Below are 21,048 nucleotides of genomic sequence, written 5' to 3'. Positions count from 1 at the left end.
CGCACGCAGCAATGACCTTATAGCATCGATATCGAATCCCCGGGCTCCGCGTGCACGAGCGCGAGAGCGTCTCGTTCTGTCAGGTGGCGACGCAGGTGTCTCTCTACGTGCCGTGCCTGCTCGCCCAGTCTCTCTCTCATGCCTTTCTCTCCCGGTCTCTGGGTCCTTAAAGTCTCCAGTGAAATTACGCCTATGCCCCGGTCGGGCCCCAAAGACGCCAATGCGCCGTTCGACTCCCTCCTTCGGCCTCGTCGTCGGTCGTAGAAAGCTCTCAACCTGACGATGGTGGTCGGAGCGCAACGCTCCTGCTGGTGGCTTTTCCACTTCCATCGCGCAGTCTTCTGGCCGGACCGGACGACGCGATCTCGCCCCGCACCCGCACGAAAAACCGTCGTCTCGTCTCCGTTGTCCGCGGTCCCACCGAAAAACCGCACGGGTATTTTTCCGGGCGCACGTCACTGTCAATTTTCCTCGACGAGGTGTTCGTACCTGTCATTCGTGATCGCACGGTATACTTGTGAATTTGCATTTCAAGTGCCAGTCGATGTGAGGACGGTGGATTTCATGAGGGAATAGCGAAAAACAAGCGGAGCCGAGAGAGACAGGTTTGATCGTCTTTTCATCTGTTTGCGTTGTGCGCTGCAAATTACGTTCGCCACTCTCGCCGGAGCTGCGTAACCGAGGAGACCGAACGTATTTTTGAAAAATACGGATTTAAATTTGTCCCATTTTGGAACAAGTCTCTGGCAACTATTGATCTTGCGAAATTTTCACAACGTTGAATGTTGCTCGTTCGAGAAATGTTTCGATCTTTCGGTGAAACGCACTGTGTATCTGTATGTTTTATTAATTTCGAGATTATATTGGATATCTGTGCGCGTTACTCTGCTCGAAAGCAAAGAAAGCGAAGCGCCGCAATATTTCGACAAATGTAATGAAATTTATATTGCCTCATCAATCTTAATCACAGTATTTATTTAGAAGGAGCTCTCAGCTCCTACCGCAGTCAAAATATATCATTGTTCTCTTGCGACAGTTTATGCACCGTGCGAGACCGTTTCGGTTCAAGATAGCCTAAAGAAAAATTCAGGAATTCGTTATCCCTAAAACGATGAATTCGAAATGCTACATCTTCAATATATTTATTAGTTATATAAACATAGCGATATTGCTACGAAGTACAAATAATACGCGGCTGATGAGTCAGATTCATTCGAGTGAACAGAGAAAAGGATCCATAAAAATGAGGAGCGCGAGCATTAAAGCGAGTCGCTTCGAAGACCGCAATAGAGACAGGACTTTCGCTGCTCGTCGCATCCTGTGCGCCTTCCTGCCCCCGCCGTTTTTGCATCTCGATAGCAATGACAACGAGAGCGAACTGGTTTTATCATTGAATTTTGCCACGTTCGGATCACTTTCCACTCGCACGTTTCCGCTCGAGCGAGTGCAGAGTGGCGCGAAAACGAAAGGGCCGCGCGAAATTCCGCCCAAAACAGGCGATAACGCAATCCGATCCCTTTGCGCAATGTTTCCCCATCGTCGAAGTAGTCGAGCGAACATATCGTTCCAGCGAAGTCACGAATTTCTAATCTGCTCGTCGGGAATCGCGAGTAACGAGAAGAGAGTTCGTTCGGCTTAAAGACGTATACTCGGTCGCCGCACACGTGTGACGGCATGCGCGCACACACACACACACACACACACACACACACACACACATGCAACGGCACGCACGCATCGAGTACGCACGGTGCACGCTCGCTCCTCGAATCTTATTCCCGATGAAAACTTTCGTCGGTACTTGTGGTAATTTATTCGTTTTACCAGAGCAGGAACTAAATCATACGTTGCCACGAAACCGCGAGAAGAAAAAGTTTTCGTCTGAAAAGGACCCTGAGAAGATAAGCAAACGAGCGAAATAATTAGCTAATTTGCACGATCCCCTCCACCCCCCTCTCTTTCTCTTTCTCACATAAATTTTAATACATTAACTATTTCAGTCTTTCACCGACCCGCATGTGAGAAGTGAGAACACGATCGAACTGATGAATATAATAGCCTTATCGATTTATAGGGCAAGACATTTCTCGAGCGCCTTAACTTTTGATCGAGTCACGATAGCATTCGCTGCGTTCTTATTGTGGGTTTATCTAAATCAAGAGTTCACCTCGTACCTACACAGCCGACACCACTTCGTCGATTAGGTGGAGTAAGTTTTCCGTAGCCTCGACGGTACCCCAATGGACCGTTCTCTCTCTTTCTCTATCTCTGCCTCTCTTTTACCCGTGCGTAATTCATCGCCTCGCTCCGTCCAACGCGTTCTAACGCGTCCACCACGTTCACTTTCAATCGGCGGATTCCGCGAGGCGATTGTATACACGTTCGAATGTGAATTTAATTTACGCGAGGAGCGCGTGTTAGACACGACACGCCTTGCCAGCTCTTCTTAATGAGATTCGCTCCTTTTCTCAATTCCATCGCAACTGAACTCTAACGCGCTTAAAACACATCGCGGTGCATAATTTCAGCGTTTCTCTCAAAGCGGAAAATTTGAGACGTTAGAAACTATCTCAGTTGATTCTACAACGTTCGTCACGATTATTCAGTTTGCACAGCTTCTCTCCGTTTCTGTGAGGACCACGAAATATCCATATGTCTTCGTGAACGGGCCTGCAATACCGCAATACGCGCGAGAATTTTCGCCGCGCGCGAGCTTCGTCTCATTACGTAATTAAAAAAAGTTTCATAATCGCGCGGACCGCGACCGGCCCATTTTCTCGGCGCGACGGAGGGCGCAGCAACGACAACAGCATCAGCAGCAGCAGCAGCAGCAGCAGCCGCAGCAGTAGCATCGACGGCACGTGCTCGCCCGTTTGCGGGATCTTTTTCATAAACAATATTGCACCGCGCCATGGCGTTACGACATAATCCACGTCCGTCGTCGCGGGCAAGCGCGAGCGGCTTTCTCCCGATACGCCGGCGGAAAAATAAGCGAACGACTTCGCCATAATCGAACGGCTGGATAGCTTACGGCCAAACCGTGTGACTCGCGATGATCGAACGAACAAAATTCCGTTTTCGATCGGTCATTATAATGTCGGATGGATCAGCGCTGGAAAAGCACGGCAACTGACGCGGGAAACATTTGCGACTATGCGCGTAGAAAATGCGCGCGGGAAAAGTGAAGCGGCAATAAAATATCTTCTATTTCATCACCGCAATAATTAGTGAAGTACGCTTCAATTGGGAATAATTGCATGGAAGATAAATAAAATTTTAATCACCGACGATGGAGTTAGGCGTCTTAACTGTCTCGGGGTATACGGTAACTGTTACTTTATTATCTCGTACCCGCCGGCACGTCTCGCTGTAAATAATCTCTCAGGAGATAATCGCATTCACGAGGAGGAGAATTAATAAATGAGAGGATAGCCCGGGCGAAGGCGTATGCGCTTGGAGAAAAAACGTGTAAATACCTCCGAGTAGTACACAAATAAGAATAACGGTATGTGCAATAAGTTACCGCTAATCCCTGTCAAACAAAAAAATCATTGTAAAAAGTTGTCGTATTATTTGGACATGGATTTCATGTATCCGAATTTAATAAGTGCTCTTTAAAAAAAATTATTATTATTAAAATTATAATTTAATATTTATTATAATTTACAAATTATTATAATTAATATAACTATTGATCAACCGTTCTTTTCTGTGTTGATTGTATTAATGTCTTTGGAAATAGAATATACACGCATATTTTACAGAAAATTGAAAAATAAACTATACAAATATCTTAATTGTTTGATAGAAATCGGACTTTTAAACGCTCATAACGTTTTGCCTGAGGATAAAACGAAATTTTGACCATCAGCACTTTCATAGTAAGATAACCAGACTGACGGTCGAATGTGTCAACGAGTAAAAAGTATGTCACATCTCCTGTACGCGACGATGTTGCGAGAGTCTACTTTCGATAAATACTCATTTATTTGGCAAACATAATTTCATGGCTGGCAAAGATAATTAAATAATTTGTAATTGTTGCTGTAGGAACAACACGTATTTTCCTATTACTATTATCATAAGATTACAACCCTAGATCGTCCCAAATACTTTTACATTTGCTGCAGATGTCGAGTTACGTACGAATAGATCGAAGAAGCCGCAGAGAGCGATAAAGTATATTGTATAACTTATATAATAGAGTTTACAGTGCGGTAGGAAGCGTCGTATCGTAAAATATCTCTTATATGGACCTGCATCGGACCATCATTGTACTCTCCTCTGAGCTCTGTAACGAACAATCGTTCGCACGGGATAGGAAGAGCAGGAAGACGGATGGCGGCGCGCCGGCTTCACGACACATTAATCGCGCTAATTATACACGGAGCGCAAGTCTCTTCTTAAGGGAGAAATTCGTAGGAGACGGATTCGTCCAATTTTTCACTCTCCGCCCGCTCTTAAATAATAACTTTCGAATAGTTTCGCCGGCTATCAAAATAGCATCTATCGCACGTTTATTCACACGTTATTCGCGCTTACGTAAAAGCCTCGTAATGAACCATGCAGGGTTATTAATTACATTGATATTAATAGTTAATCCGCGTGGAATTGTTATACATCGAGAACCTATCAGAAGGCGAGAACCTAACTTTTTACATCGTCAATTTTGGTAACTTGCAAGATGTTCTTTGGCAGCCACTGTCCGATATATTTAGGTAAATAAGAATAGATCTTACACAATATAAATCGGTGAAACGACGCAGTTGATGCTTTACGGTCGAATAAATTTTATTCTCAGCCGAGAGTGAAATCATTTATTCCAAAGCCGGTTCTCTCGTCTCGAGGAACGGCAAGAACGACCGAAACACTTTCTGATCAGCTTGATCGAACGAATTCTGAGTGTTGCTCAATGACAGTTTCTAATCAACGCTGAAGTACGAGTTGAATTTCGATCAGCTCGTCAAAAATCAAAAACACATTTTGAGTGCGATTCCAAAATTGGAGTCGCGGCGAATCGATAGGAATAACGGCAATTATTTATTATCGCTTTGTTGCGCAAGAACGATTGATCTACGATAAACGATTTCGATTACTTCAATTCCGTGGTCATTGGAGCGTACGCAGGTGTTAGAAGCTAATTTCCGAATACTATCGTGACCGTAAGCTATTTATGTATCACAAATCTATTCATTAAATTTTATTTCGCCTTCAGGAAGAAGTTAGACGTATTTCTTTTACATGTAAATTATTAATAACACATAAAATTAACGAAACATACTCTCGCAGAAAGCACACATAAATGGATTATGGAAGAATTTCTAAATTCTAATAGGAGAAATCGTTCTAGTGTCAGAACGGAAGCTCGGAACGTGGAAACGCGATATATTGGCGAGATATGATGAAAATTGTAATGTTTTAAATAAATCTAAAACCTTTTTAAAAGCCGGCAAAATTAAGAAAAAATTTTACCGAGATAGGTAACGTTTCATGGTTTTGTTTATTAAAAAAAATAAAAAATATGTTGTAACAAAATGTTTTTATAAATTAATTTTAATCTTTCTGTCTTAATATATCTTTATTTGATGTTATGCCATTTATTTCTGACAATAACATTTAAAATTTTTTATAATTTGCTTGTCTTTCCAATATTCCAGACTTTAAATCATTTTTACATATTCAGACGCGTTTCTATATTTGAATATGAAATAACGTGTAAATATATATTCACAAAAAAACATCAATATCGGCTCGATGCATGTTTACTTCATTCTGGGCACAGCTGCATAGAATTTCGTTTTATTTGTAGCGCTCAAAAATTCCCGATGCGGCCCTGGCGTTCGTCCAAGCAAGTTCAACGTTTCATACTCCGCAACAAGATAGTAATCTAATTTACGAAAGATATTTCTTTTTTACGCGCACGCACGACCAGCAGCTCTCGTTACGATTATTAACATTTGTTCTCTGCATATGTTTGCCTTGCACAATCGCACACTTTCTACGTACAAGGCAAACAATGCTTGCAACTAATACAACAAACACTCTTCTTCAGCTATGAAGCACGATTGAAATAGCGAGAAGCGTAATGTTCGTGACTGATCCATTGATCTGACGGATTACGACGGATTATATCCATTTTAAGCAAATCTACTTTATAGAGATACGATCGTACTAAAATACGCGAGGCGTGTCTGACCTGATCTGTCTGTATTCATTGCTCCGGAAAAACAGGCGAAATACGCTACAAAAATATCTGTATTTATATATTTTTGAAACTTGTAATTTTAACTTTTTACAAAATATATGAGTCGTTTAGTTTTTCACCAGAAATTTTGCAGAGCAAACAAAATTGTATCTATAAAATATATTCTTATCTCAATATCTCTTGATATTTATGTTCTCTCTCTCTCTCTCTCTTTGTCTCTCTGTAAATGTCAATCGCTGTAAATATCGCCTTTGAACGACATTGAGACAAATTACTATTATCAAGTCAAGAAATTAATTATGCAATCCTTTAAAGTATAACTAATATTTTTTAAGATTGTGCATTTATAACAGGCATAATACACAATCTCATATTATTTCCGTTAAAATAATCTTAATAATGCTCGTTAACAAGAGATAGAACAATATCTAGAAAGATAAAACAAATTTCCTTATCGGAATTCCGCATTATCGCAGTATGTAATCGCATTTTTTAAATTAACTCTTTCGTTGAATTTCGTTGCAGTCGACATCAATTTTTCTCGATCGACGATTAATTCAATAATACAGCTCGAAGCGAGCACTCGAATAGCACGCATGAGGAAATGAAAGCCTGTGCTGTTTCGGCATACTACACTTTTGAAGGCTATCGACTTTTGCAACCGCACCTTAGCGCAATGCTTAGCATTCCAAAAACTTTGTTTATTATAGCCGGAAAAATGGATAGAAGTTCATATAAATTATTACAAAAAATTAATTTAAAAGTAAAAATACCTTTTAAGATATTGTTCTTTACTCTCGATTAAAAAGATGATATAAATGTATGTCTCTTTATAACTGTTTTGTTTTTTAATTAATATATTGTTTGGAAACTTTTTCATTATTCAAGAAGTTTCAGAAAAGAATTCTTAAATAATTCAATCAAGGTTGAGAATCTTTAAAGTGCGCATATTTTTGCGCACTCGCCAGTCCGATTTAAGAAGGCGAATCAATTGAGCAACTGGTGGTACCAGCCATCACTTCCGGTGACCTTTAGTGGGCGTGGGTGACCGTTACTCGCATGTCGTAACATAAAGTAGTTTACCGTAAGGTAACGTTACTAGTAACATATTTCGCGTGCATCTCGATAGGGAAGATTCTTTCGGAAAATGTTCGATAGGTGATAGAAACCGAAACACATGCGAATTATGTTTAGATCGCATCTTTCATTTCTTGTAATGCATAATTAAGAAATTGGAGCCTTCTGGCAACATGATAATCCTCCGTCACGCACCAAAGGGTGTTATGTTCACACAATATGCAAAAAATATTACATATATAATACCTACAAATATGCCGTAGAAAGTAGAAAAATACAAGAAACACTGATAAAAAAATACCCAGCAAGTTACATAACAACGTGATTACAAAACGCAGCAGGTATTATATTTAGCTGAATAAAACTTGGCCGTGTCGAATAAAAATTCACAAATTTTATTACGATTCGGGCCTAATTGGCGCAGCTTCCGGATGAAACTGATCTATAATCAGGAGAGGATTTCCCATGCCTGCCTGAGAAACGCGAAGAACTCGTTCTTCGCGTTGTGACACAAACAAAAGGAACAATTACGAAAACTTGTGTAACTGAATAATGCAGTCGTGTACGGCTGCAGCGTGAGGGAGGTATCCTCTCTCTTTCTTTCCTACTTTTACAGAAACGATAAGAATCTGTTTGGGAACTGGAGCGCGATAGCGCGCTTAATTAATGCGAGCACATACGGCATATTTCTGTGCGGAAAACTGAAACAACGTAAGAATCGCGTGTATTTACGTGCGAAAATCACGTGTCGTCTCTCCGCTTAATTAAAGGCGATAAGCGAGAATTGAATTCGCATTCTGTTGCGCATCTCAGATCATTGTAATTGATATTAATTTGCATTAATCAAAGACTGGACACATAGCGATTTTATAATTTTATATTCGTCAATGAACCTAGTCTCAAACTGATTAGATCCGATGACTCAAGCCTCGTTAATGGCTGACCGTACAAGTGTATGACCAGCACAGAGTACATTCGTGGCGTGTAACTATATCAAGTCCACGATTGGTAATCTAATTTGGTACTGGAAGGCTGCAAGGTTACTTTCACCAGGCGAGAGGGGGAAAAAAAAGAAATAAAATCTCAAGAGCCACGATGCCATTATGGAATGTGAATTATCGACGGTGATCGAAAAACCAAGGCCATCCGTTACATCTACGAAGTAGCAATTTGCGGCAAATTTAGCTCAATTTCAATAAACCTCGCAAGTAAAAGTCGTGATACACAAGATACTACATGTGATATACAAGAACTAAGTACGATGTATACGACTTCATTAAAAATTCTAAGGCGATTTCAACCTCCAGAGTAAGAGATGGCAGACCCGTTATTATTACAAGAACGCATCAACCATCGCTCGCGTGATGATCTAACGTAAGTTATTGAACCAGCGGATTACCGCATCGTGAATCTTCTTCGAAAGATTCCATCACAAGTGCTCTCTAAGTAGACCAGTGCGCTCTAGGAGCATCGATAGACTCCAATAATTAGACATTCGCAATCACTACTGTAAAGTCACACTCGATTACGTGATCGCGCATTTATATAACACCCGCATTATCCTTGCATTATATGGTTAGCAGTGGTGACAGCACAGAGAAAGTTCCTATCCGTTCCCATATACTCGAGTACAGTCTACGCGCGGTGCTAAGGCACACTACTTTGATTATGCTCACCGATGTACAGTGCCGTGCGATTGTCATTCAACACCCTGCGGAATTCAACTAAAATTTCGCAAGTAGAAACCTCGTCGCCCTCTGAAATATCTTGCGCAAAAAACTGACGACAGAGACATTTCCAAAAACGCCTCATATGTATATATATAAAATCGAGGACAATACAAATTAATAATTATATATGATTATATTTTAGAATTAGATATAATCCTATATACACTCACATCGTAATTTCAATAAAATTATTTATAAATTATACATTGAGATTTTAGTAAAATGATAAATTAATATAATTCTCTTTTCAAATTTTGTCAAAGGGTTTAATCTCTGAAATTAAATTGCAGCGCAGATCAATTAACTAATTAAATAATAATAACTGTTCTGTTACTAATGTAATTAATGTAACTAATGTAATCAATTTATTTGTTACAGTGCCAATATGCGGGAGAAACGATGGCTGCTGCTGCTCGCTCTGTACGGTAAGCACAATTTCTGTAGAATCTGATGATTCTTCTTTTCACGACGAATCATGATTCCCCGGATACTAAACGGAGCTTGTCAGCGGAACTTTTACTCGATTTCTACTATTTCTTGAAATCCTGTTTACCGTTCCGCAGAAGAAAGAATCTCTCCCCTTGTCCATCTCGCGGTCCACCGTGATGTCGCGTCCTTAGTATTTTTGGACTTTCCACGGCCGCGGAGGAATGCCGAAGAGACAGTGGACGACCTTCTACACCCGGGAATTTTACATAGCGCACGTAAATCGAATCCCAACGCGACTTCTCGTGCAATACAAAATAACGGCTACCTTCCATGACAAATAAACGGAATTTAACGGGACAATAAGTTAAATGCTGATATTAGCACAGATAAAATTTGGTAGCTACTTAAAATATTTTGTGTCTAAAAGAAAAAATAATTAATTTAAAAATTATAAAATATAAATTTTTCTCTCACATTTTGCTCGCAATCTCATAAATGTTAATTAAAAATGCATAAAGAACATTTCACGGATTATTAAATATGTACTAAGGCAAAATGGATATTTTGATCGAATTATCAACCAAGAGACGAGAAAGATTAATCTTTAAAAATTACATCAAGCACATTTGGTATTCGTATTGCGATTCATGGCTACGTGCGATTCACAAAAATGCTTTACAGAAAAGTTCCACGAAGAAAGAGGGACCCGTCGTGAATGCCAAGAGGTTTCCTTTGTCTTGTCGCGAAGCATGAAGCGTATAATCTTAAGAGTCCGAAAATTCCGGATAAGATACTCGACAAACACGGGCATTAACGTCATCCGACTTAGCGGCGACAAAGAAAAGCTCAGAAGATCCGATAAAGACGGGAATTTCGTGGAAGCTGACTTGCCAGGAAAGACTACGTCGCGGCTGTTTGCAAACGCATACTGCGAATTCAAGTCGCTATCGACCTGTTCCGGCTGTTCCCCGCCCGTAATATTCATTGGAGCGGTTTACATCAGTCACGTGACGCTGTGTGTTAGCATTTAGAATGCTTTCTGACATTTTCGCCGGTTGGGCAACATTCTATCCGTCCGAGATCTTTAAAACCCCACTTAAAAATCACGAAATAATTTAGAACACCATTCTTGCGGCATCGTAAACTTTTACGATAATTAGCGACGCTATATTAATCTCATGACGATGAACGCAATTTTCACATCTTGAGCGTCATTACGCATCAGCGTAGATACCGCACGTAAAGAGTGCACGTAAATGCGTTTCGTGTCGCATCATAATTTCTTAATGAAGATCATCGCCAAGGCGAGAGAAGACTCCGTCACGCCCTTCGAGGAAAGAAAATGTCAGATCATTCCCATTCGATCGAGACTACGCGTCGGACAATTGAATGAAGCAATTTGTTTACACACCGACATAGAAAACGACGACGATTTCGTCACGGAAAACGTTTTATCGTATAACGTTTTACAAGAATGGAGCACGCCCACGTTAACATTTCCCACAAACGGAATGCGAGCGCGTTCCCATAATTCATTTTTATGCAACGCGCCGACCCGTACGGAGCGGCGCGGCTCTTTATCGATCGCAGCCTGGAAAAGTATGATCCCGTTATACGATTGCCGGGCCTATCATACACATTTTCAACATCACTTTCGAGGACATCCACTTTCCGGTCCACGAGCCGCGTTTACGTCGTCGCGCAATCCTAATCGATTCAACGAAGGCGCGGACATGTTTTTCCGTATGTACGTGCACCATGCGCGAGAATCGTGTCGAAAATAACGGGAGCGGGAGACACGGTCGTAAAAACAACGACTGTAAGTCCTATAAAAATTATGGGTCGGTTACTTGGCTGCCAACTGTTTTCTGCATTCTAAGTTTTACTGATTATTCAAGTAAATGTTAACGATGGAATTTATATTAAGTCTCTTTCTTCGAGAGACTGAAGCCAATACATTCGCGGCGTGGGAATTATCGATATCGTCTATAAAGATATACATCGGGAGATAAATGTCATAGAAAGCGAAAAACAATTTTTCTGCCTTGATTTACGCTTCGCGGACTGTCCACACTTTGCGTCTTAATTCCTCAGCTGCTAGTTCTCAAAATAGCCTTGAACTACTTCAAAACAGTCGCAAATGTGATTCAGTAGCAAGGCTTTACGGAGCCATTAATAGGCTGGAGACGGCACTTTGCTTCTCTCGTGATTTTTAGAGATAGAGATGTTGATATACCGAGATAAAAATTAAGAGAATTTGATTAAAGCAAGTAATCATGAGAACAAAAATAAATAAAAGAGACAAATATAGAAACCTATGGTGTAAAAACGGAATATCCATGATTAATTGAAGATTGATGCTGTGTATTACAAGCTTACCGCATATGTGGCTCATGTATTATAGATCGTAAATCAACAAAACGTGGAAAGGAAACGATCAATAGACAGCCTTGATCCGTTTAAGAACAATTACCCAACCGAATGCGCTCGCTCGGCGAGAGAAAATTGCAACACTTATGTTGGGTTCTCACCACACTGCTCGTATAAGTTTTGCAACGCCGACGCTTCTTCGCGATTTACGTAATTCGCGATGCGTGATGGCCTTTTTCCTTAATGTATCAGACGACTCATCGGGGCCATCGATACTCCTCAGGCGAGCAAACCGAACTATATTTACCTCGAACGTGCGTGATTAGTCGCGCAACTGTGCACTGTGGAAAGAAAGTCATGACATCGATCCACGTTTCCCGATGATTTTTACGTTCTCATTAACAAGATCGCTCTTTTATGCGTTTTAGGAATATTATTGGCCCACGCCGTCTCCGCAGCACTCAAGACCAGGCCAAAATTTAAAATTGCGACAACTTCCACGTCAACGACGACCACCACGACCGAGGAGCCTCACGTGGAAGAAAATGATCAAGTAAATTCGGAGGTATGCGGAGAAAACAATCATATTTAGAATAGATCGCAAAATAGTACGATTAATTAAATGTTATCTCTCTCTAATAGCTTTTAAAGCAATAATTGTACAAATCCTGATATTGTGTTTTCAAATTTAAGACGATTACGATCAATTTTGCATTATCTCGAACCGACATACGGTCCTAAATCAATAATTATAATCAAAATAATTTTAGTAAATTCAATTATAGACAGATATATTATAGATATTATAGACAGGAATGAAAAATATGCTTCATGTACTTCCTGCACATTTCTATGGAAACGATTAAACCAAAATTATACCGATATCATCCTTGTTCCAAATCGTGCGATCGTGTTGTTCAGGTGGCACGACGTAGGCGAAACACGATCTATCGTCGATCGTTGCAAAACCGATGCCACAGTCACGACGATCGTGTACCAAACGAGTTCTCATTTCGCCAGTGCTTCTTCGCGAATAAAAGGGGTCTTGCAAATGCAACACGACATAAATTAGTCGGTAATACGTCTTGGAAGCAAGCTAGAGCGCATTGACCACCGTGATAATACGATATAAACATCGCGTGTCGTGTTCCAAATCACGAAAACAGCGCTGCGTAAACTCCTATGCCACGTAAATACGGTTTAACAGCGCGTCTCAACTGTATTTGCATCTGCGTAGGCGCCGTAGCACTTTGATTAATGTACGCCGGCGTCAAATCAATTAACGTTCACGTAAACTCACGCACGACAGGTTCACCTTCGCGCACAAACGAGCGAATGTGACATCATCAGATCGAGCTCGAGTGCTCATCCCTAATCATTATAGCACGACGTAGCGGCCTCTTCAAGCGTGAAATAACTTTTCTACAAGATATCGGTCTATCAGACCGCGCTCATTTCCGTCCACGAATACACGGAAACTGTCATTACGGTAAAATCGGTATCGAATCGAGGGGCCGTGTTTTCCGCAGGAAATGAAAGCCATTTTATCCGACATAGTCATCACGTTTGTGATAAAGTAATCTTAAAATTTTCAAATCCTTTGTCTTTGATGCTATTAGATTCGTCATTTCGCGAAAAAGGAAGAGATTGTAATTCACTTTGTTTTTCAGACGACAACAGTCGCGACCGAAACCAACGGAACGACTGGGCACACTTTGACGGGAATCCCACAGATCGATTACATATGGGATCCGAATCTGCCGCGCGAGTTAAACGGCTATAATCTCAGTGATTATCCATTCTATAATAGTATACCTGAGGATATCGATTTCAAATGCGACGGCCTGCACGACGGATTCTACGCCAGCGTGCCGCACAAGTGCCAGGTAATTAAAATTTACACTTACATTATAGAAATACTATCTAATCGAGAAAATAAGTGGTATCTTTGGAAAGGAAGAAAAAAGTAACGCGCGAATTTCTACGCCGAAGAGATTGAAATCTATTTATTAAAACATTGATGCTGCTGCGTTTGCAATTTGAACAGGCGATAAACTAGAATTATCTTTTCAATAAAAAAGATACCGATTCTAACGCGGCAAGAAGAAAATCAAGAGAGTTGTCGCCTGAATGAATTCTAAAGAAAAATCTTTCTCAATACGGCGATGTTTATTACTGCCGTAATAAACAGGTGTCAATGATCCGAGAGCGTTGCCTTCTAATTTCTAATGTTGGCGGAAGATAGTGATCATTATTCGATTCCAGCGATCGGTCGACGGTCGAAGGCCTGATTGATAAGTTGACATCTACGCAGGCAACCACGAATGAAAGCGAGTTCTCGGGCAAGACACGAATGTAAAAAAATGCGTATCGATTGAGCACACTTTTACCAATCATCGCATCGCTGAGAGCGATCGTTTCACCGCGCGCGAATCCCGGCATCACGGGTTTGACCACATAAAAACAAACGATTGAGAAATCATCGTTGCAGATTCATTCGCGTCGTTTGAATGAAACAAAATTACACAGTCCTGATGTAATTACTATAAGTGGTAAGCAGTAATTATTGCGATTGGGTGTGTGTACCAAGGACAAGGCGTAATATTTATTATACAAAATCGAAAGGTCGTGGGCGCTGCAATTTAAATCATCGCGATGCCAATTTCTGATACGTTCGCGCTCATATGACAAAAATACTCGGCAAAGATAGACCTTGATGATAGTCATGTAATTGGCAATTGCATGATTAATCAAAATTTTGCGATAAACATAACATCATGTACATAAATCTGCCAAATGATATCATCGCGACAGATATAGATTGTACGTTGATAGAATAATCGAAGTAGAAGTGTTCTCAAGGAACGTCAAACAATTGATTGGTCATCGTGAATCTTTCACTATCGTCAATTGCAAAAGCAGCAAGGTAAAAAAAATCGATATCGAAAGTGAAAAACATTTTGCCGGCCGCAATAACAAGGTCACTGTGGAAAGAAGCTGAGGAAGAGGACTTTCGTGGTCCGCTACGCTTCCCGTCCCTGACCGTTCCGCGATTCACGTGCACTCCTAGAATTGTGAAAGCGATTGCAAAGTAGCCCCTTTCCGACCGGACTCGGCTCGTTTTCTTATCGATCATTTTCGCGAGACTGTAGAGAACGAATGGAGCATTGTCATGCAAATGTAACGAGCAGGGTTCGTCGGCCGGGACGTGCTCTACGCGGCGCGTCGTAGAAAAAAAAAAGGAGGATGTCGAGAAGATCGGTCATCCTGTGAGCTTTGCGAAAGATTTGTCGCGGAAGAGAAATTGGGAAATAAACAATTAATTCGCCACTGGGGTTTCCTGCCAGGAAACCTACTTGCGATCGCTTGGATTATTTTCTAATCTTTCCAGCTTCGCGGGCGAAATTTACAATTGTAATGATCCTACTGATTAATGCGCGCACTTCCGAACGTGATCGATGTAGCGCCGTAACGTTTATGAGAACGATAACATTCTTAACTCGCGATACTAAGGAGATCCAAAAGATTGTATGAAAACGTTCGTCGGAGCGTTCTGAAAGATGCGTTCTGAATAATTCTAACACTAGTTGTCATGCAAATAACCGCGATTTATTCTCCGGCATTCGGCATAGAGGAAATCTCGACCGACCGAACATTTTGCCGACTTTCCACCGTAAATTCTTCACAGAGTTGAAACTATCGGGGATCGGAATCTCCGAACGTACAGTCTTATATGTAATTCGTTAAAAGAAATTCCGATAATTTTGTTGAATAATTGATTAAATCAGTTCAATGTTTCATTGTAAAAAACTAGGAGATCAATTGTGAGGAACAAGAATAAATTTTTAGTAAAGTTGCAACGATTGTAACTGTACTGAAATTATCCTGCGCTGCATATGCGTGTGAGGCTCGTTAGACGCGCGATTAGACATTCGATGATCGTCTGACATTTACATGTTACGAGTTGAGTAAGATTCATGATCTATTATTGGCAGGGATCGGAGCTTCTACTTTTTACGATTTAGGATCTCGGTGAAACGGTGCCGGACATTTATCGAAAGGATGTGCTCTGAATGATTCTAGATAATTCCCCTAGATAATTCTACGGCGTTTGCACGTTCCAGATAATACCACGGGGCCCTCACACAGACGCGAGTCTTTTTCATTCGTGACCGTACCGTAGAATGCACATTTATGCGACTCCGTGCAATTATTCGCACTCGCACACTCGCGGCCGCCGTGTGAAAGTTACGTGGTGGCGTGCGGCAAGATCGCCCGCGTTCTTTTGCGGTGAAAAGTGTGCTGAAATCGTCATGTCGCCGACGTTTCGTTACCTCGTGAGGACAGCCGACGTAACGAATCGCGAGCGAGATTCGCGCGGCAGGCGATCAAATGGAAAACGACCGAAGACGCCTTTAAAAATCTCGAAAGTCTGACGCGCGGCGCCGATTTGCCGCCCACTTTCACCCATCGATCGCAATTCGGTTTCGTAAAAGCCCAACGTCGAAATCCATTCGGTATTCTTAATGGCCATCGTTATCGCAATTAACGGCGCGCAATTCTTATCGATACGGCAGACATGTCCGGCGATAATTCTAACGTCCCACGCGTGTTCTCCTCAAGGTCTACCATCACTGTCTCTTCGGCACTCGCTACGACTTCCTGTGCGCCAATTTCACGGCGTTCGACCAGAAGACCTTCATCTGCCACTTCGTCTCCGAGGTCGACTGCGTCAATTCCAAAAAGTATTGGCACAGGAACGATGCCCTTTACCAAGCTGCTACAACTACGACGACTACGACGACTACCACGACTACCGTGGCGCCGGTTACCGCGCCGACCAGTCGAGCGGCTGTACGCGATCGGATTCCACCCAGAAGGAGACCTCCAGCGAGAAGAAGACCCTACGATTACTACGAGGAAGATTATTATGACGACGAGTACGGTCGCCCACGTGATTTTGTCGGCCGAGACGATTACGAGTACGATGATCGGAAGTACAGACGGGATCGGGATCGTGAGTTCAGGGATCGAGACCGCGATCGTGACTTCCGGGACAAGGATCCGTCGGCGCGCGGTAGAGACGATAGGGATCGAGACGCCGGTAGGGACAGATACTCAGGGAGGGGAACTAGAAGAGACCCACCCAGGACGAGGGATCCGCTGGAGGACGACTCGAGACCTCGGGGAAGGAATCCGGATCAAGGTATCAGATCTACGTCGAGGGAGGTGGACGATTCAGATGTGTACGATAGACGCCCGGAGTCGAGAAACAGGGATACCGATGAACGAAGATATTCCGATAAGAGGTGAGAACACGTTGATCCTATCGAAAACCACTTCGACATATCTTAAATACGCAACCACACTTTTAGATCTTGCATTGTTTGAACGGTACACGCTTACGAAACCTGATATTACATTCTGTTCGCGTCAGATATAGAGATGATTACGACGATAAGGAACCTGCAGCACCTTCGGCGAGCGCGTCGTCTAACACGGAAGGCCTGGTGAAGCCAGCTGCACCAAGCAGCTCGGTTTATTCGAGGCCAAGAGCGCCACCGAAGATTCGGCGACCGGTACCACTTTCGGAGCAAGATAAATACTCGTACAAAACCACCCCCGCGCAGCCAACAGGTAGAATTTACCTGAAAAGATTTACATTTTCGACATTGGAGAAGTTAGTAAAGCACTTAATAAAAAATAATTAAATTATGATTAAAGAGGAGCCACGACGGAGACCGGCAGATTTGGCGGATGATTATTACGAAGACGAGTTAGAAGATGTCAGACCGAGCAGGAGGCCGCTCAGAAGAAGACCCTCGTACAGGGACAGAGACAGAGACAGGGAAAGAGATTTCTATGAAACTCGGGACCGGGATCGTCCCCTCAGGTAAGGTAACGTACACAACACCGATAAAGTTATACTCAACGAACTAAACTACTAAACAAAATCATATTCATAAACGAAATTTATTTTAAAAAAGAGTAATTGTCATTGTGATTGAAGCAAAATCATGAATCACTAATTATATCTTAAATTCATTCTAATGATAACATTAAAAAATATATCGTTAACGTACAATTATTCACATAACATATCTTAATATATTTTATCATCAAAATTTTCACATAAAATTCTAAAATTCGTTTGTAACCAATATAAAAACAAGGGTGTTGTGCGAATCAAGCTACAAAAGTTTAATGCAATCATTGAACTTCACACTAATCACTGACAATAATTAATATTACAATTAATGATAATAACAATTAATGTTTTAGAACTCGTTATCATACATCGCCAGAAGAAGTAAGACCCAGGACGCATCAGGATCGCTCGAGGGATCGTTACCACGATCGAGACAGGGACCGAAATAGGGATCGGGCTCTCGATCGTGGAAAAGATCGCGGTCCCGAGAGATCCTCGGATCGCGATTCGCGAGGAAGATCGCAAGATTCCGACAGACAAGAGCGACCGTACTCGCCTCGGCTTCTCGATCGCGAGCGAGACAGCGAACGATCGCGATCCTCTTCGAGATCGAAGGATCTATCGGACACCACTGAAGTATCCAGAAGACCCAATTCGTACGATCGAACAACCGAGAAAACCACCACTACAACTACCACAACAACTACGACGACTTGTTTACCAGAACAACTTATTCGTAAACCTGAGGAGGACTCTAAAGAGACGGTGACTGATCGAACGGAAAAGCTATCTTATCCGGAACGACCAGCCAGACCTATTCAGACTCAAAGTGGTCGTGTGGTGGACGATACTCAGGTGGGCGATATTCAGGATTATCACAGAAACTTGTCCGAGAAATCTCAGAGAACGTCTCAGCAGGTAGATTACCAAGATAGAGACCTGGAAGGTAGAAACGAGCAGAATCAACATCAGGTCGCGTACCCGGATGAGTACTCTTCCGAGTATTACGACGAGCCACTAGAGGAACCACCGTCTCCTCCTCCACCTCGAACCACCGTTCGAATCGTGAAGAGGCCTTTCCTACCGTCTCGAGGCGGTAATCCCAATCCGCGGGGATTATCACCGGTCGGCTCTAAAGCGCCGCAATCGCCTAGAAGAGACGAAGAAACAACAACCGACCACCGAAGCACTTTAAGCGAAAACGAATACAGAGGTTACTACGTACAAGAGGAACAAGGTGACGGTAGAAGCGTTAATCATCAGGAGCCATCTCTGAGAACGGATGATAAGCAAACGTATGATGCTTACAAAATCGTTCAGAGCGATCTTCAGAAGAAACAACGGCATGACGAGTACGATAGCGCGATATCCAGACCAGCTACGCTACGAAAACCGATAGAGAAGAACAACGAGGAGGAAGTCTCGAGAGGCCCGGAAGATCTGTCGAACTCCTCCAGAGGATACTCCACTCAGAATCAATCGTACGATTTGCGCAACCATCAAAACGAGAATCTAGCGCCTAAATGGATAGAGAATTACTCGAGCGAGAAGCACGCGAATGTCGGCAATGTGCCAACATCCTCGGGTTCCCCGGTCCGCAGCAAGGTGAGACTTCCCTCCGCCGAGACCACGCCGAACATCTACAGCTCGACGTACAGGAACGAGGACATTCAGGATCCACCGTCCGGACCGGGCAGCTACAGAGCGAAGCAAAGGATCAACGAAGTGACGCATCGCCTTCAGGATATCCCCGAGAGCGAATACGACGTTACCCTAAATGACGCTCTGACGCCGACCTTGCTTCAGGAAGCCAATTTGCCGAGCGGATTCGTCCTGCCTCTTCACAGACAGTTAGGTAGAGATACCGTGCTACAGCCTTCCGAGAACAACTACAAGCTCACCAGGCCGATTAATCAGCAGCAGCAACAGCAGCAACAGCAACAGCAACAGCAACAACAACAACAACAGCTGCTGCTGCAGCAGCAGCAGCAGCAGCAGCAGCAGCAGCAGCAGCAGCAGCATCAGCAGCATCAGCATCAACAACATCAACATCAAAAATCGTTCGTTCCGAGTCCTCAGTTTCTGCCGACGAGCATTAACAATAACGATCGGAGCCGAACGGTGTATTATAGGACGCCGGAGGCAATACAGGTCAGCGGAGCGCAATACAGACAGAGACCATGGCAAGATTACACGGCGTACTAACGAGATATACATCGTGATATACCAATTACGAGTGTTACGAGGAAGCGTTTGAAGTTTCACGAGGCGCACATCTTGCCTCACGAGCGCTAAACGACTAACTTATACTGCCACCGATCGATTTAGGAAAGGCACTTTCATGGAAGAGAAACGCTGAGTTCTTTTATGAAACTGGCTTTCCGCGAACGGACCCGTCGCGTTCGACCCTTAGCCCTGTTGCAATCAGATGATCAATGTCTTTCATTCCAAAGAACGCGCGACGCACCCGTCGCGCCGCTCTGAGGGTAGAAAATAATCTGCGGACGATTCAGTTATAGGTATTAATAGCTCGCGTGATTTCGGGTCGATATAAATTATTGGAAATTAAAAAGATTGGAAAAGGGACGAGATTATTGTCAATCGCGAAGTGGCGCTACGCCATACAATAATTCAACACACACAGAGAACAATGAGATATTAATCATCATGATACTTATCGATACTCATTATTATTCACGCGTATTGCGATGAAAAGCAAAGGCAGGATTAATGTTCAACGATAACACCGATCATAGATAATTCGTTCTGAGATCTTCGCTAGAAAAATTCTTGAATGACTACTAGGTCCATTTAAAATGATGTATAGCACTACACAGACGTTGTAGCATATGTCATGTAATAAACTCGTTTCCTCTGAATTAGCAACGTGATACAATAACAGAACTTAAAACGTGATACATTCTAATAACAATTTAATTTGCGATATTAATACATGTTATTCATATTAATCGAAATCGTCACAGAAGTTTCAGAAGTGCTGAAAAGATATCACCATTTTTCTTAATTATAAACAAACTTGTAAATAATCGTGTAATTCTATATCTTATGCACATACGTTCGAGTTAAATTGCGATTCAAAATATGTGGTCCTCTATGAAAAAAAAAAAAACTATATATAAGTTCTATCGTCGAATTCGATAGCTATTACTAGCGGATAAGTCTTCCTGAGCGTATATCTTGTCTTAAAGCTATGTCGATATTTACGTATGATATATAAAAGAGTGAGAAAATATACTTACTTGTTATTCATTGCCCCTCTTTACACTTTGATGGCTGTAATATACAAA

The 21,048-nt window shown here is 42.2% G+C and overlaps 2 protein-coding genes across 3 annotated transcripts in view; one reads left to right on the top strand and one right to left on the bottom strand.

Annotated features, from left to right (window-relative positions):
• Positions 1 to 13,106, bottom strand: part of LOC139767661 (uncharacterized) — a 31,764-nt gene extending 18,658 nt beyond the window's left edge. The window contains exon 1 of one of the 2 annotated variants that reach the window (XM_071697177.1): positions 12,691 to 13,106. In XM_071697177.1, coding sequence (XP_071553278.1) covers positions 12,691 to 12,823 — 133 coding nt within the window. In that variant the 5' untranslated portion in view covers positions 12,824 to 13,106. The remainder of the gene's footprint in view (positions 1 to 12,690) is intronic. The other variant, XM_071697176.1, reaches the window with a different exon arrangement.
• LOC139767657 (uncharacterized) lies at positions 308 to 20,995 on the top strand. Its single transcript, XM_071697171.1, has 8 exons — positions 308 to 605; positions 9,391 to 9,437; positions 12,240 to 12,376; positions 13,482 to 13,697; positions 16,435 to 17,120; positions 17,249 to 17,448; positions 17,536 to 17,704; positions 18,094 to 20,995. Exons 2-8 carry the CDS (start codon positions 9,398 to 9,400, stop codon positions 19,943 to 19,945), a joined length of 3,300 nt encoding a protein of 1,099 aa, XP_071553272.1. The 5' UTR covers positions 308 to 605; positions 9,391 to 9,397; the 3' UTR covers positions 19,946 to 20,995.
• The last annotated feature ends 53 nt before the right edge of the window (positions 20,996 to 21,048 follow it).

The sequence above is a fragment of the Temnothorax nylanderi genome, unplaced genomic scaffold (assembly GCF_030848795.1).
Source record: "Temnothorax nylanderi isolate EJ_2023f unplaced genomic scaffold, tnyl_v1.0 TNYL_tig0011_pilon, whole genome shotgun sequence".
Taxonomy (NCBI): Eukaryota; Metazoa; Arthropoda; class Insecta; order Hymenoptera; family Formicidae; genus Temnothorax; species Temnothorax nylanderi.
Note: the sequence above shows the minus strand (reverse complement) of the source record. Positions and strands in the feature narration are given on the sequence as shown.

Excerpts from the sequence above, each read along its gene's own strand:
- LOC139767657 (XM_071697171.1), top strand. The coding sequence starts at position 9,398 with ATGCGGGAGAAACGATGGCTGCTGCTGCTCGCTCTGTACG. Across the intron at positions 12,377-13,481 it reads ATGATCAAGTAAATTCGGAG|ACGACAACAGTCGCGACCGA; the intron begins GTATGCGGAGAA and ends TTTGTTTTTCAG. Across the intron at positions 17,449-17,535 it reads CACCCCCGCGCAGCCAACAG|AGGAGCCACGACGGAGACCG; the intron begins GTAGAATTTACC and ends TTATGATTAAAG.